Source organism: Lagopus leucura, unplaced genomic scaffold (assembly GCF_019238085.1).
Source record: "Lagopus leucura isolate 7727_CA_CO unplaced genomic scaffold, USGS_WTPT01 Super-Scaffold_797, whole genome shotgun sequence".
Classification (NCBI taxonomy): Eukaryota; Metazoa; Chordata; class Aves; order Galliformes; family Phasianidae; genus Lagopus; species Lagopus leucura.
This window is the reverse complement of record NW_024962259.1, coordinates 2865220-2881001: the sequence shown is the minus strand read 5'-3', so window position 1 is coordinate 2881001 and position 15782 is coordinate 2865220. Positions and strand designations below refer to the sequence as shown.

General features: G+C 46.7%; 2 protein-coding genes across 2 annotated transcripts; both read right to left on the bottom strand.

The window, feature by feature from the left end:
- Positions 1–108: 108 nt before the first annotated feature.
- TRIM25 (tripartite motif containing 25) lies at positions 109–9342 on the bottom strand. The gene is made up of 8 exons (XM_042865235.1): positions 8682–9342; positions 7677–7772; positions 6912–7145; positions 6250–6406; positions 5576–5659; positions 5082–5147; positions 4406–4501; positions 109–3727 (listed from the first exon to the last, which is right to left on the bottom strand). The coding sequence occupies exons 1-8, from the start codon at positions 9288–9290 to the stop codon at positions 3195–3197; spliced, it is 1875 nt and encodes a 624-aa protein (XP_042721169.1). The 5' UTR covers positions 9291–9342; the 3' UTR covers positions 109–3194.
- A 949-nt stretch (positions 9343–10291) lies between these two features.
- On the bottom strand, positions 10292–15691 carry COIL (coilin). The gene is made up of 7 exons (XM_042865236.1): positions 15441–15691; positions 14210–15359; positions 13374–13460; positions 12649–12696; positions 11969–12044; positions 11197–11285; positions 10292–10768 (listed from the first exon to the last, which is right to left on the bottom strand). Exons 1-7 carry the CDS (start codon positions 15689–15691, stop codon positions 10679–10681), a joined length of 1791 nt encoding a protein of 596 aa, XP_042721170.1. The 3' UTR covers positions 10292–10678.
- Between the last annotated feature and the right edge of the window lie 91 nt (positions 15692–15782).

Below are 15782 nucleotides of genomic sequence, written 5' to 3'. Positions count from 1 at the left end.
CTCACCGCGTCACAGTAAGACAGCAGTGGTTCGAACACGACAGCACCTTTATTTCTGCTTTCCGTGCTGCTCGCTTCAAGTCTGAGCATGGAAGAAAACCTTTAGAGCTCGGGTTTGCAATTAATATTTCTTGAATTAAAAAAATCAGTTCACTGAGATAACTGAAACGATCAACAACATCTAAGAGATGATAGGTGTGACAATAAAACATATTAATAATTACAGTAATTAATAAAAAACCATAAAATCAGTGTTGCTGCCATGAGAAGCACACCGAGCTGAAACTGCTGCAGCACTGAGCAGCTCGCGTTTGTGCTGAAGCGCAGGGCTGATAGCAGCACGACTGGCACATCTAGACGTGCACAAGCATTTACTAATTGTAGTACTTTACTATTACTTTTCATTGAAGAAAAATTAATACAGATGAAGGCATGCAGTGGGTAAGGATCTCACCAGTTACTCTCATTTGTACATCAGTGTGCAAATCATTTAACATTCACGGCTTTATTAAGGATTATTAGGATTCATTTTCTTTCTAGACTGATGAAGTCAGGTTCTTTAGAAAAGTGTAACTGGAATCTGTGTTTACATCTATGTTTTATTTAAAACCATTGTAGCTTTGATAGTATTACTGGCTGAGTAAAAGCACTCTAGTTTTCCTGAGCCATTATTTATCCTGCTGTAACTAAGTCAATCCTGGACATAGCAGGCAGGTTGAAACTCGATGATCATTGTGGTCCTTTTCAACCCAGGCCATTCTACAAACTAGTATTTTACTCTGTTATATCGGCCCCAATGTTTTGATAAATCCAGAGATATCTGAAATAACACCTTTCAGAAGTGTGGCAGCTGTACGTTTCTCTCTTTGTTCCAAACTAACATACCTTCATTCTACTATTCTGGTTCATTTCTGGCACAAAAGCAAACCAAAAACAAGAACCCCCTATAGTACAGTGGAAGGCTTGTTTCAGTGCTCATGGTAAACCAGAACATGTCTTACATGATACATGCTGATGTCACATTTAAAAAATCTACCATTGTCCATCGTGGCAGAATAAGAGCTCTTCTATCCTTAGCTTGAGTGTCACTCCATGCTATGGCTAAAGGAAATCCAAAGACTTAGAGGTTAATGTTGACACCCCTTTGAAACCCAAAGAGCAAGAAGATAACAGAAGAGCTGGACTCTCTCCACTGCACACGCCCCTGGAGTACCTTTTTTCCCCATAAAAAGGGGACAGGGTACTCCTCCAGCATCCCACTGGGTGAATCTGCAGCCCTATGCCATGGCTGAGCAGCTCACTGGAAAGGATTTCTCAGATGAAACTGCTCATGTCCCCACAGCTGGAGAGCTGGAAATGGAAAAGGAAAAAGAAGTTCTGACTGCACTCTTGGTTCCTAATAGGACCCATCCTCCTTCCTCACCTTTTGAAGTGTTTCAGTGCATTGGAAGGGTGGGACTCTTGAAATAGAACAACCATTCCAAAGACAGCAGTCACACTTTTAGATCCAGCATCAATTCCATACACCATTCTGGACCAAGGAATGGAAGTATCAGAATGATGCTATCCTTTGCAAAGTACTATGAGCTTTCAAACCAAGTAACCAAAGACCACAAAGTTTAAGTTCCTACAAGTTGCCCTCTAAAACTCTTTGACTAACATGAAATGTAGTCAGAGGTTCTTTTGAGCATTCTAACAGTTCCCTTTCAAACTGTCAGAAGTAGCTTTGTGGTTTTTTTCCTCAGCACATACTAAATCCCACTGGAGTCCAAGAATTCCATCATATGAGCTTCCTTGTTCTCCATGGGGAACTCCAAGACATAGAGCTAGCATAGTCAGTCCAGAGTCATCACCAAGGTACAGGCTCAATACCTCAGAGATCCAAATACCTCGATTGCCTACTGATTGTTTTAAAGCCATGATTAAGAAAAGCTGAGGTACAGATTCCTCTGCACATGATGAGGACTTCTGGAAACATACCACAACCCAAAGAAGACCAGGAGAATTAAAGATCCGTTTCAGAGGAGATGGAAATGTATTCCCTTTTGCGCTGATTTCTTGTAGGCTTCAAAGGATGCTTCTCACAAAGAGGAAACATCATTCTTTATGCACTGTGCTCCTCAAATCAGAGTCACAGTAACATATTCACCCCACAGGAAATCCAGTCTCTACCAACTAAGCAAATGAAAATATGCCAACAGAGAACATCCTGCCTTCCAAAGGGGAAAGGTTTCATGACAGGAGACTCTGCTTTGAGTGAACAGCACGTTTATGCTCCTCTGCAAACCAAACATACACTCCCTGAACTCCTCAACACACAACAGAAACTCCAAAGAGCCTTCACTGTGAGGATGTGAAGCATATTGTGCGTCAGAACACGACACAGAATGCTTCAACCCACAGACTACTTTACAGATCCACACTGCTAGACAGGATATCTTCCTGAAGATATATTCTGTGATATATTCACTGTCATTTATTTCCTGGTGATTCTGATACCATGTCTTATCCATCAGCTTCTAATGAGATCTATCGTAACGATTTTTACAACCGAGTGTCACAAGACCTGAATTTACCTCTTTCAACAGTTCCTTCCATTGCAGCCCAGTGGCAGTCACACACTGAGAACACACACTGTAAATCCTGGCCGCAGACAACAGTCTGAATATAGAGAAAAAGTTAATGCAAAACAGAGACCAGCCTCAAAGCCTGAAACACTTTTCAGGGAATCTCTCCTATTTCCTTCTCAAACAGTCATATTGCTACCTGTGAAACACAGGCCTGAAAACTGAAGATCCTTTACAACAACTGCAGAATCTACAGCAGCTACTGAACAACTCATTTGTTAATGGGTTGTATTGTAGTCTTTGCAAATCCTTTCTCTCTGCTTTTTAGTGTCATCGTTTTACTCGATCGCTACCTACAGGCTATAGCAATGCAGGCCATAGAATCATCCAACATCCTAAACTACCTAAGAGTCATTAATTTCCATGCAAAGAAAAAACAGAAAAACACCAAAACCCACAAAAACAAAAAAAAAAAACCAACCCAGAATCTTTGACACTGCTTAGACTAAGACAAATAAGTAAATATTTATGAATTCAACATATGTTTTATAGCTACAAAGATGAGATGCTGCAGGGAATGATTATCTGTATGTCAGTATCCAGGCAAACTACATGAAGGTACCAGGCCTTATGGTTTCATTTGGCAGAGAGAGAGAACAGTGCCACTGGAAAATAACCAAAAGGCAGGGTGCACAGCTTCAGTAAACTGGGCTTTGAATTTATAGATCAAGTTAAGGTTTTCCCCAACAGTCAGGAAGAGCACGAACCCTCCATCACAGTGGAGCAGCACACCGATCTTAGTAGCCCTTGTACTGGGTAAGCACTTTTCAACATCATTATGCCAGGCTGAAATTTTGGAATTAAACCACTCGATACACCAAGAACTGCTGTTCCTACCCAGGCGGCTGTCCGGGCCCTGCCGCTTCATGCTGCCGTAGCAGATGCCAATGCCACAGAAGTTGTTCTGCTGCAGTTCCACTTCCCAGTAGTGGATGCCTCTCTTGAAGCACTGGAACCCCAGCACCTGGGGACAGTCGGTGAAACGCTGAGGGTGGTGGTTGTAATTCAGCAGGATGTCTGAAACGGACATCTTGGTGTATCGCTCAGACAGAGCCACTCTGTTGTGGGCTGTGTTGAAATCCAGTGTGACATTAGCAGCATCTGCAAAGACATGAATCAACAGGAGGTAATAAAGATCAACGCACTTTTGTTTATTCACTCCCTTGTAGGCAGCAGATTTCGACATCTCTATCTCTGCTCAGCATTCCTCCGCAGCGCAGGCAGTTCTGGCTGCAGTGGTAGCTGCTGGGCTGACCTGCAGCTCTGTGTCACTGAGCAGGCAGGCAGCAGTGGGTAAGCATCCTTCCTTCCTACAGCCCCAGGGTTTCCCTCACCACCCAAACATATGCCAGCAGCAGAGGGAGACTGCTGATCTGGCAGTGAAAGGATATCACCGCCTCCGTGGGCTCACACACGGCCTGCATTTAATTCCAAAGAAAAGTACAGTGGGTTTCCTTGCATTTCTAGACTCCCCCTAATGCAGTCATCTGGGAAAAATCAAAAGATGTTACTGATAAAACTTCATTTACTCTCTGACAAATACCAGGATGCTGAAGATTAATTTGATTCATCTGGCAAAAGAATCACTTAAAATAAGTTAAACTTCCCACCTCCTAATGCTTCAAAACTTGTAACAACTATTTTATAACCTACCAAAGGCCACCTACCAAACCAAACCCTTCATAAGTCTTTTTGTCAGGTGACCACAAAAGTCACATGGCACCAGTGCAATAAGCACAGAGAGTTCATCTTTAAATAGTGCAATGTTTTCTGTCTTACACTGCAAAAGCTCCACTCTGGGTTTTTTCAGGAAGCTGCTGATAAGTTCTTTCACTTTAGCAGCAGTTGCAGCATTTGGTGCTCCCACGCTTGGTGCTGTGTTGACAGAAGAGAATTTGGTCAGTTGGGAAGAAACTCCACATGCATAACAGAAGCAGAGAGGTTCAGGTTGGAGTAGATCTCCAGAGTTATCTGGCCTAGCTGTGTGCTGCAAGGAGGGCTCATTTCAGTATCAGCTCAGGCTGCTCACTGTCTTGTCAGGCTTTACACACAATATATATACATATATACACAATATACCGCCATTAGCAATCATCTGCTTATCACTTTACGAGCAGTCAGTGAAAATCAGAGTCTGAACTTCCCGAATTTAACGGGATTCTTTTTGTCCTCTGGAAAAAAATAAAAAGTTAACAGTTTACTCTCTGCCAACTGTAATGCCATCATCATGGCTCTTCTGGAACTGCAGCAGTAGATAAAGCTGACAGTGCAGCACATTGAGGCCACCCATACTGCAATGCTACACAAGAAACACAACCTACTGTTTGCCTCCCCCCATTTCAGAGGGTCATCAACCCAGAACTCTAGGCTGGAACACATCGGGGGAAGAGGCAGCCTTAGAGCGGAAGCAATCTGCCCATCAAAATGTTGGAGGCTGCCTTTAATCACTACTTACGGGTATCTGTCTCCTCCAGCAGAGTGATTTTCATTTGTTGAGAGGTTTTCTCTTTGTGGGTACGTGCTTCGAGGAGGAAAAAAACAGAATATGATTAGCTCATAAGCAGAATTCGTTTCATGTAAGTAGATGGAAGAAGCAACCCAGACGTTTAGTACAAGTAAAAGAAGAAATATTGCAAAGCATTGCAAGGCAGAAGAGCAGTGGGTACTGCAGGAACCAGAGGTTGGAGGCTTGGCTTCACTTTGCCATCCACACTGACTACTACAAGCACACATGCATGCTGAAGCTGATGGCACTGAATCTGTGCAGATTGCAGCTCACACAGTATCCATCACTAAACAGCACAAAACATCCTGCCCTTCCCAGGCCCAGTGCTCATTATACATAATTGCTGCATCACCACCAGAGCAGAAAGCTCTGGAGTACGTGCTTGAAGTCTTCTTTAATGGTAAAGCCATGCTTAGGAGAGGATGATGTTCTTCAATACTTACAGTCTGCAGCAGGCTTTTTTTTAAAAACAGGTTTGTTTGGAGAAGGCATTGAAGGTGGCTTCATTTTCCCAGGAGGTGGTTTTGCTGCAAGGGCAATATTTCACATTACGGTCTGTATTGCCAAGAAGAGTAATGCATGAACAACCTTCTTTTTCAGGTGTGTGATCAGAACTTAAGTGACACTTGGCAGAAGTGGAACTGCACAGAAGTTACCCATGCTCCAATCCAGGAGAGACTCCTGCTTAACTCGGTAAGTAGGGCTTTATTCTATAAAATGACACCATTAGTACCTTTACAATTGTTTAACCATACTCCTATCACTCCTAAGGCATTTTATGTTTCCCTCTTAAATCTATATCCTGACTGCATCCAACCCTACTACATAATAAAAAATGTAAATTACTTTAAAAAAAACTGAAGGACAGGCTGTGCCAGAGGGGCACAGTATCACAATACTCATAACTTATCCAAGTACAGATAAAAGTAAGAGTCACCAGCACATTCTGTTCCCATACAGTTCAGCCCAGACAACACGTTTTTGTTTGGAAGACACAAAGTATATTGATGGGCTCTATTTGCTGCACTAGTTTTTATATTTGGATTGGAGGGGGAATCTCTCTCATTTGAACTCAAAGCCAAGGCACAAAATGCCAGTTCCCACAGTGATACAATACCATCCGTTCTTTTATCCATAGGCACATTCACTGCAAGTTTGACAACGTCTTTAAGGTTAATGGCAGACTGATGAGCAGCATGTATCATGTTGTGATCCATTTCAATCACTGGGACAAAAGCCTCTTTTACTGATGTACGTTGCAGTGCTGCTGCTCTCTGAAATGAGAAACGGAAAATCTCATGCAGAGCAATTTATGTGAGAAATACAACCAGGTTACTTTAAATGGGTTGGGTTTTGTCCATTTATCTCAAATGCAAAAGAGCACAGGTGACAATCAGACAAAGCCTTGGCAAAATTTCAGCAGCAACTCAGCAGCCCATAAGCATTACTTCCTGATAGCTGAAGCAATAAGAAAGTTCTGCCTCACAGCACGGAGATGTAACACCTCACAGAGGGGAGCTCTCCCTCAGAGGCCTTTCTGCACGCAGCACAAATAGTGGCTGAACTGGGGAGAGGTGGAATCGCAGACAGCAGTTTGTTCCAGCGTTCCTTCACTCGTGTTTGTGTACTTATCAGTACATCTTGTTATACAAGGTTCTTGCACGTGACTGCATTATCATTTGACTAAAGGATCTGGAAAGCAGGGCTACCAGGGCAGTTTTTTGTGATTCTGCTTCTAAAAACCTAAAGAATTAGATTTGTATTTAAAGGACACATTACCTTTAAAAAGAGAATATCATCACCTTCGGTCAGTGCCATCTCAATCTGGTCTCTCAGAGACTGAATTTCATTCTTCTTGCTTCCCAGAATTTTATATATGTAATCAAGCTTATTGCAAACTCTTTTTTCTTCTTCCATAACTACTTTCAGGGTCTGGTTTTCTTTTTCTTCTATTAAAGCTTTAATTTCCAAAAACTCAGCTCTCAGCAAATCTTGCTTTCTGGCAGCTGTCTCCTGGAGCAGAGACAAACAGGCAGAAACTGGTTTCAAACCAACAGTTAGGGGAAAAGTGCTGCTACTACTGCAAGAAAAAAAATGTATTTGAGGAGCATGTAAACTCGTTACTCACTATGTATTCTATGTAGTTTGGAAAGAAAAGTCATTTACTCCTAAGCAGAAATTAAGACAGTTCTGTGTCTGTTCTGCGGGGCTGGACCAGCCAGGCCATCTCACAGTTAAAACAGTTGCTGCTCACTAATGCTTTAGCTTGGGCTGCACAGATGCACACTTTCTGGTGCAGTGGCAATGGATGGGTTCATCCCAGTTACTGCTCAGGTAACTCCTGTGTGGGTGAGAACCACCCCTGTCAGGAGTTGCGTTTGCTCCCATCTGCCATGGAGCTGCCTGGCTCTGCCAAAATGGCTCTTTTCTGTCCTTCTCAGTGAGATTTTTTCCTGACAAGGCAATCTCAGTACAACTACTGCCACAGGAGTACAAACAGCATTCAGGAGCCAACACACACCAAGCAAAAGTGTTGTCACTTACAGCAGCTTGACTTTGGATTGTTTTCACAGAGTTCATTGCTTGCACAGATCTTTCACTCTGGCTGCGCAGCTCTGCCAGCTTCTTCTTCAGTGCTGACTGCAAGAGAGGAGATGAGAGAGCAGTTTAGAAAAGGTGTTGCTGTGCTGTCGGTCAGGTCATGGTTACTGAAGTAAGAATCACAGTTGAGAGCTCTAGATAACCACTGTAAGCATTCAGTACTACTCATTTAAAACCCATAAGCCTGCTCCTTATGCTCTCCTGCATGCATGCAGTTTGTGGGGCCAGCAGCCCCACCTTTTCTAAAAGATGGGCGTCCTTGAGTCATTCTCCTGATAAGGGAGAATGCTCTCATCAGCAGAGCAGCTCCCAGCACTGAAAATAAACTTTGCTTTAGCTTTTACCCTGGACTTTGGGCACTGGGTAAATACGGCTGCTCACCTCTCATTTTAACAGAGCGTTTTATTTCTCAGATGTGATTGGATCACTTCTGAGTGCTGTGAGATGCACTGGCCAGCTTTCCTTCCCCACTGCCCTAGAGATAACTGCTCCTGGCTCATTTTGCTCATGCTACAGATCTCCCTAAGCTACTTTTATGATTCTTTGCTTTGTTAGAACACACCCTGTGCAGTGTCTGCCTGCAGTCTCTCAGGCCACAAAGCAGACCTTGTGCAGAGGGCCGGGCGCTGTGCCGCAGGCCAAGTATTGCTGGGGCCTCTAAGGCACAGAGCAGGGATTGCCCTCAGCACTGCTTTGTGCTCAGCCACAGCACTGCCCTGTCCTGGGGGCAGGAGCACAGCCTTAGAGAGAAGGAACACACGCGCCATGGAGACACACTCAGGCAAGTGTGGAAGGGCAGACAGTTATCTGCCAAACCACATACAGGACTGCAGCACATGTGTGACTGCTGGCACTCTGCCACCCGTGGCCCCTGCACACAACGGGCAGTTCTGCCATCACCTGGGGAGCGTCTGCAGACAGTTCTGCTCCTGGTCACCCCGTTCTCACCTCAGCTTTGTCTTTAGCCTGCTGCAGTGGGCTGGTGTGGCACAGCTTGTGGCTCAGCAGGCAGAGCGAGCAGATGCAATAGCTGTGCTGGCTGCAGAAGAACTCAAAGAGCTTGTTGTGCTGCGGGCACTTCCTCTGCTGCAGGTCCCGCACGGGTGGGCACAGCTGATGGTCGCGGAAGGCCGGGCTGTCGTGGTGCGGCCGCAGGTGCTCGGGGCAGAAGGAGGCCATGCAGGTGAGGCAGGTCTGCGTGGCGGCCGCCTGCAGACAGCTGTCGCAGTAGATGGGGGCTGCCGCCTCCCGCTCTTCCTCCTCACACTCATCGTCGTCCTTGTCCCCGGCCCCGCAGCCCTGCAGCTGCTCTACCACCCGGCACAGCACCGTGTTCTTGCGGAGCTGCGGGCGGCCCGGGAAGGTGGTGCGGCACTGCGGGCAGCTGAAGTCCTGCGCCTGGTCGGCCCAGGTGAGCTCCAGGCAGGAGGCGCAGAAGTTGTGCCCGCAGGGCACCGTCACGGGGACGCTGAAGATGCAGAGGCAGATGGAGCACGTCAGCTCCTCTTCCAGCGCCAGCAGGTTCGGCTCCGACTGAGCTTTGGTCAACGCCGCCATCCTCCCGCTGCTGCCGCCCGGTCCCGAAGAAACGAAACTCGGGTTGCTGCTTTCCCGAGTATTACGTGGCGTTTCCCCGCCCCGAGGGCGGCACGGCGGGTGCGGCCCGGGCTGCGCCCAGCGGGAGCGGCGGCCGGGACGGGGCGGGGCGGGGCGAGGGCAGCGATGTCAGGGGAGGTGCGATGCGCGCCGGGACGGAACGAGGCCGCCCCGAGCCGCGTCCCGCCGGGGGATCGCGAGTGCGGGCGGCGGCTGCAGCGTCACCGCGGGCTGTGCTGGATCGGCTGCTCGTAAAGGTGCAATCAGGAGCTGCTCCGACCGCCCCGAGCGGGATGCAGCCCGGCGGGCGCTGGTGCGGGCGGTGCCGGCGAAGTAACTGTTTGTTACTGACACCGCTGAGCGCGGGCGGAAACCACCCGAGGTGTTTCCTCTTGTTTTGTTTTTTTTGGGTGGGCTTTGCTTTTTCCTCAAGCCCACAAAGTGAGTCAGGAGCAAAGCACGGGTTCGCGGCTGAGCAGGGAGCTCAAAGGGCAGCGGCCGCAGCCCTGGCCGCCCGCTGTGCTCGGGAGAAGCGGGGCGGGCCGCAGCAGGGCGCGGGGCTGTCCGGCACCGCAGAGCTTTCCTCGGAACGGACGGGTGCTGAACCGCGCCGCACGGCTGCTCGGGCGTTTGTTGCAGCCGGTGCGGTTTTCTTGTTTTGTTCCGAGCAAAGGCAGCACAGATACTTCAGCACTGGAAGGGCAGAAGGGTTCGGCTCCGAAGGTTTTCAGATTCCGCTGACAGCATGCTGGGACACCATTTTGTCTGGGATTCATTTGTATCGCACTGGTTCTAGGCACAGTTCTGTCACCAACACCATTCATCTTCCTCTCTAAATTACGGAAGCTTAAAATCCTTAAGCTTTTATTGATGTTTTCAGGTGAACCCTGTACAGAACCGTAAGGTCTAGGCATTTGTGTCACGCTCTGCAGTAAAGGAAGACTCACGAATGTCAATCTATATTGTTTTCAATGGTGGTTTTTAATTATCCTTACAGCAAGCTCTGTATAGCAGATACACTGCTCTAGACAAAACAGAACATAGCAGCAGAGCTACCAACACAGCACAAGGTCATATTTTATATTTTCTATCAAACCATTCCAGTTTTGCAGCTCACAGAAGTAGAATATAAAAACTAAGATTCTATTTAAAAAAAAAAAAATCGAATCTATATTAAATCTATACTAAACAAAGCATTCTCGTATCAACACAAAACCATACCTTAAGAAAACAGTGTTTATTTTAAAACCATTTACGAAAAATAACCACCAGTGCACCTGCTGCCCTCAGAACTGGAAGGCAGCTTCTCATGAAACAAGTCCACACAAGTATTTACACGTGTTCACATCTCAGACTGCTCCGTTTTCAATGCCTGATCCGTTAACTGGAGGCTCAACAATTAATCTGGGCTCAATCAGCGAATCCCAACTTTCAGTTATCTGGAAGCAAAATACAGACAATGTTAGCACGTACAAGGAGTACAGACAGGTGCAATTTCTTCTGCACCACACTTTGGATGTGAACAGCAGCACTACAGAACAAAGGTCAAGGATCATTCCTCCAATTCAGTGATCTTCTTCATCAGCCTTGACCTGCTGATGTGCAGGTAGGAAAAGCAGAACCTCGTGGATAACTGAGCCAAGAAGTTACACACACTGGTGACCTTCTAAATCTAATTAATTGAAATCATACACAAGAATTTATTATCTCACGATAATTCACATTCTTGTTAGAAAGGATTTTTTTTTGCTTTCATTTACTTTAATGAAATGCACCATTATAAAAGGACAGAAATGAACAGTGTTGTAAAGCAGGGCAATGTGCCAGCAAAACCACGGGGCCGCCTTCAGAAGAAGGCAGCACGTACCTTTGTGTCCTGAGGAACGGCGTACTCGATCAGCTCAGCCCCATCTGCAGACTGATAAACCAGATCAAACTTCCCTGGCTCTTTAGCAACTTTTTAAAACAAAGCAAAAAATACAACTGAGTTAACTGTAAACAAAAAGCAAAAGGTTTACATTTTTACCATAGTTATAAAGTGAGGCACAGTTGGATGCATGGGTTTTTTTATTTTGTTTGTTTGGTAGGATGTGGTTTTTTGTTTAAAGTATTACTCCAAGCAGTTTCAACAATTGAGGCTCCATTCCTTCAGGCGATCACCGCATTTGTAGGAGTGTCACTCTGTACTTATCCTTTATCACAGCACTGTAACAGCACCTCACCTTACCAGCCTGTGTGGGATGAGCTCTCTCAGCATCTTTTGAATTGCAAGCATATCAGCAATGTTTAGAACTCTAACAAAATCTGACAAGAATTGAATTCTACACACCAAAAGTAAGGTGGCTATCTAATAAAACCGTGTGCCTGAGAACGTTCATCCAAATGTGCTGCCTAAATTTGAGAAAATGCTCTGGTGACTCATTCCCACCAGTATAAAGGTCAGGTGCCACACACAGCCTCGCTGCCAGGTCACTGCATGGGCTCCTTCCACACCCAGTGGAAGACTTTAAGGAAAGAATGGGGACAGAAGGAGGTTAAGAAAGAAGCTGAGGAGATTATATATGGTCCCAAGAGCCTCACACAGGCTGCTCCCCAGTGATGCACAAAGCAACAAGCATTCAGTGTCCCAGGGTACGTACTTTGGCTTGCTGATGAGGAAAGGATCTCAAGCTCGATCTGTTTTTTATCAGCATTCCAACTGATTATTCTCCCCTCCTTCACAAGGGAACAAGAAAAGAATCAGATAGGATATACTTCAGCACTGGACAACTATTCCACGTTACAACCACTGTGATACGGGATTACAATTACAGGAAGTATGTGTTTGTTAATTTTTTCTATCTCTCTATATATGGTATACAAAATCTGCAAGCTATTACAATCGAGCATTCTGCAGTTTCTGGCATAGATAAACTCATGATCCTGTCACTGACCTGGCAGTAGTTTAAATCATGACCTTTCTAGAAACCAAGTTATTTCAAGTAGGTGCTGAATTACTTACACCAGAACCAGGAATTTGTCTTGACTTTCAAGAGCAATGCACTCAAATACAGCTGCAGTTTTCTCCTTGATGGCCTGCGTTTGTCATCTCTAAAACAGCGATGATCATTAATACTCTAATACTCTTTGTTTTCTTTTTTAAGTAACTGCTACACCTTTCACATTTTCAATTAGTTTCAGGTTTTAGAGTTTTGATTTTACTGCTGCACCAGGAATAGTCTGCAGAGTGACATGAGAGATAGTATTAACCTAAAAATATTGAAGTTCTACCCCACATAATAGTTTTTTCAGTGAATTAAGGAGGGAGAAAAAATAATACCTTATATGATGAAACTTCAGGACTGTAGTTCTCATTTAGTTCCAAGCGCTGTTGAAAGAAACACAAATCAGTGACAGCTTCTCCTGATCCTCTCCCCAGGCACGGCTCCTTCAGCAATGGGAAGCACAGGGACCAAGGCACCCAGCTCCCAGTGCCTATCACACTGCCAGGACTCACTGCTCTGAAGGACTCCAGTTCAGGTCAGGCTGTGAAAGGAGATCATGGAGAGGATCCAGTCTCCTCAGCAGCAATTATTTCATTTTTCTTTACTTCTTTCAAAAAAGTCATTTTATTTTGCAGTGAAGTGTAGCTATTTGTATGGCTAATTTTGTAATAATACTGTAGAAACACTACAGAGAGAAATAAGAACATAGGGATGCTAACACCAAACAGTGGTGTTTTCTATTCTGTGGAAAACTGTTAGGTTAGAAAGACAGCAAGAGAGGGGCGAATGCCTTCAGAGCTGCCTACAGAGATTTGGACAGTTGGAAATTCTGAACCACGCACTGAAGTTTAAAGCAGATTTTTGACTAATGAACAAGCAAGCGAGATTAAAATAATTCATGGATTCCTAATTCTTGTACTTTCAAGGCAACAGTCCCAGATCCAATTCTAAAATACAAGCTTTTGTTTGGCAGGACTATGTATGGTTCCCTGCAAAACTTACAGTGCCCAAATGAAACAACACTGACCTACTGACGTTCAGAACTTCCAAAGATCTTTACCTTAAAGGCAATTCTTTCTCCCACTTGTGGTGGGGCAGCTAGAAGTGGTAGAACGCTGTAGTCTCTCTTGGGAACATCCACAGCATTCTGCAAAACAAACAGCTGCTGATAAATCCACCGTCTGCAAAGAACTAAGAATAATACAGCCTGGCCACACGTGTGCTAGGTTATAAACAACTCCACAGAGATTTCTGAGTTTCCCAGGGCCCTCAGCGTAACCAAGTGTGTGAATCTCACCTGGGGGGGAAGAGTTTTTAAAGGTATAGGCTAAAGAATTCAGAGCAGTGCTCAGTGAGCGGAGGTCGTGCCTTGGGGTGAGGGTGTGCTTTGGTATTATAATGAGTGCATAATGATCAAAGTTCACCTGAAGGACGGCATTTTGTCTAAGAATGACAGACTGGCAGCCCAGGGTAGCACATCTACAGCTTAGTACCACCAAGTTCCCATGCCAGCATTGCAATTAAAGTCAGTAACATCAGTTCTCCAGATGTTGCCCAGGGAGCTGCTGTGGAACAGAACCTGGCTGTAGTCTCCGCTCCACCCACAGTGCCATCTGCTGGCACATCAGCTGCACTCTGCTCTGCACCCCTGTGAACAATGCTGTGCCTTCATTTCCAAGTAGCCCATAGCAATTATTCCACCAGTACAATCACTTAAGTATTGTTTCATAAATGCTTCTGCAGGATATATACTGCGAACATCAGATTTACTGTTCAGATCTACCAGCCTTTACCCTACTTACATTTTTCAGCTTTTCTGAATTACTTTCATGCTGTACTTTATTTGTACAGTTAAAGCAGTGAGAGAGCTGGTCATTGACTGTGTAAGTCACTCACCTGGACAGGAACAGAAGTGTTTGTCACAGCTTCGTGTAACTGCCTCTGTTTCTGGCCTTCACTGCTGTAGCTATAGAAGAAGCCAGGGCTTTCTCCTCTGCCCCGGCCCCTCACCATCCCCCGGAACCCCCGGCCCCTCGGTCCTCTCCAGAAGTTCCCCTCTCCGGCTGCACGCCCTCTCCCACGCCCCGGCCCGGCAGCTGGCCCTTGGATTCCCACTGGTGACTGTTTGGAACCATTTGTTGCTATGGAATTACTCAGTCCAGCATTGGCTGCAGGTTTTTTAATGACGAGTGTTTCCGAATCGGAACTGTCCGACTCGGAGGAGGAGCTCCTGGCTTTGGGAGCACCAGTGGGCCCAGTCTGTGCTGCTGCTGCACTGTTGGGCAGTGCCTGCTTTGCAGTACTGCCTTGTGCTGCTGCTGCTCTTTCATCCTCGGAGCTTGAGTCAGAATCTGAACTGGAGGACTGCGATTTCTTAGCGTTTTTACTAACTGCAGTCTTACTGCAATGTTCAGCATTAGACATTTGATTACGAGCAACAGCAGTCATTGCAGTTTGTGCTTTGTCTCTGGGAAGCGCTGTTGCTGCAGGTCTGTGGGAAGATTTACTGTGCTTTACATTTGATTCACTGCTGTCACTGTCGGACGATGCGCTGGAGGACTCCGATGTTCCCACCCTCTGCTTCCGGACCTCTGGTATCAGATTTTTGGAGGTGCTCTTAGCAGCCATCAGAGTAGCACTGCCATCTGCCCACCCATGGGCCACCTTTGCTGCCCGCTGCCCGTCCTTCTCTCTGGCTGCCGGCCGCTCCTCCCTCTGTGCCTTCTGGAGCTTTGGGGGTCTGTCAGCACTGCCCTTCTTCCCTTCAGAAGATCTGGGAACCATCCCACTGTTTTCTTCCCTTCTCTTTCTCTTTTTAGATTTTTTCCGAGTGTCAGAAACATCCCCAGTGGTGTCCTCCCTACCAGAGGAACACTCCGGGTTACGTTTACTCTTTTTCTTTTCCTTTTGATGTTTTTCTTCTCCGCTTCTGGACATGCCTTGCGCCTTCTGCCTTCGTTTGTGCCTTTTTCTATCATCTTTCGGTGCGCAGAAGTCATCGTCCGCCTCTTCACACCCCTCTGCCGCGATTTCCTCCAGCGTAACTCTGCACAGACCCAAACAAACGGCGCTCAGCATCGCCCCCATCTCCCCCCACCCCCCCCCCATCCCGCCCGTACCGCCGTACCGCAGCGCGTCGTTGTCCCGCACGAGGCGGGCGCTCTCGGTGGGCGGCAGCAGCGCTCCGTCCAAGAAGAGGCTGAGGCGGGCCCGGCGGCTGAAGCCGAAGCGGTGGCGGATGATGCTGAGCAGGTCGGTGACCAGGCGCGCCTGGCCGGGCTCCAGCAGCAACCAGCACAGCGCGCAGCCCGGGCTGCCCGGCGGCGGGAAATCGAACTGCAGCCGCAGCCGCACCGGAGCGCCGCCGGCAGCCGCCATCTTGGGGGCAGGGGGAAGGGCGGAGAGGGGCGGAGAGGGGCGGGGGGACGGCGCGCCGTCTGGGACAAAAAGGGCGGGCGGGAAAGGCGGA

Bases quoted from the DNA above. Each gene is read 5' to 3' on its own strand.
- TRIM25 (XM_042865235.1), bottom strand. From the start codon at position 9,290: ATGGCGGCGTTGACCAAAGCTCAGTCGGAGCCGAACCTGCTGGCGCTG. The intron at 7,146-7,676 runs GTAAGTGACAAC...TCTCTGCTCCAG, and splicing joins CAATCCAAAGTCAAGCTGCT to GAGACAGCTGCCAGAAAGCA. The intron at 4,502-5,081 runs GTAAGTAGTGAT...CTGTCAACACAG, and splicing joins GCTGGAGGAGACAGATACCC to CACCAAGCGTGGGAGCACCA.
- COIL (XM_042865236.1), bottom strand. From the start codon at position 15,691: ATGGCGGCTGCCGGCGGCGCTCCGGTGCGGCTGCGGCTGCAGTTCGAT. The intron at 12,045-12,648 runs GTATTATTTTTT...TCCCTTGTGAAG, and splicing joins CTGAAGTTTCATCATATAAG to GAGGGGAGAATAATCAGTTG. The intron at 11,286-11,968 runs GTACGTACCCTG...TGTTTTAAAAAG, and splicing joins TTCCTCATCAGCAAGCCAAA to TTGCTAAAGAGCCAGGGAAG.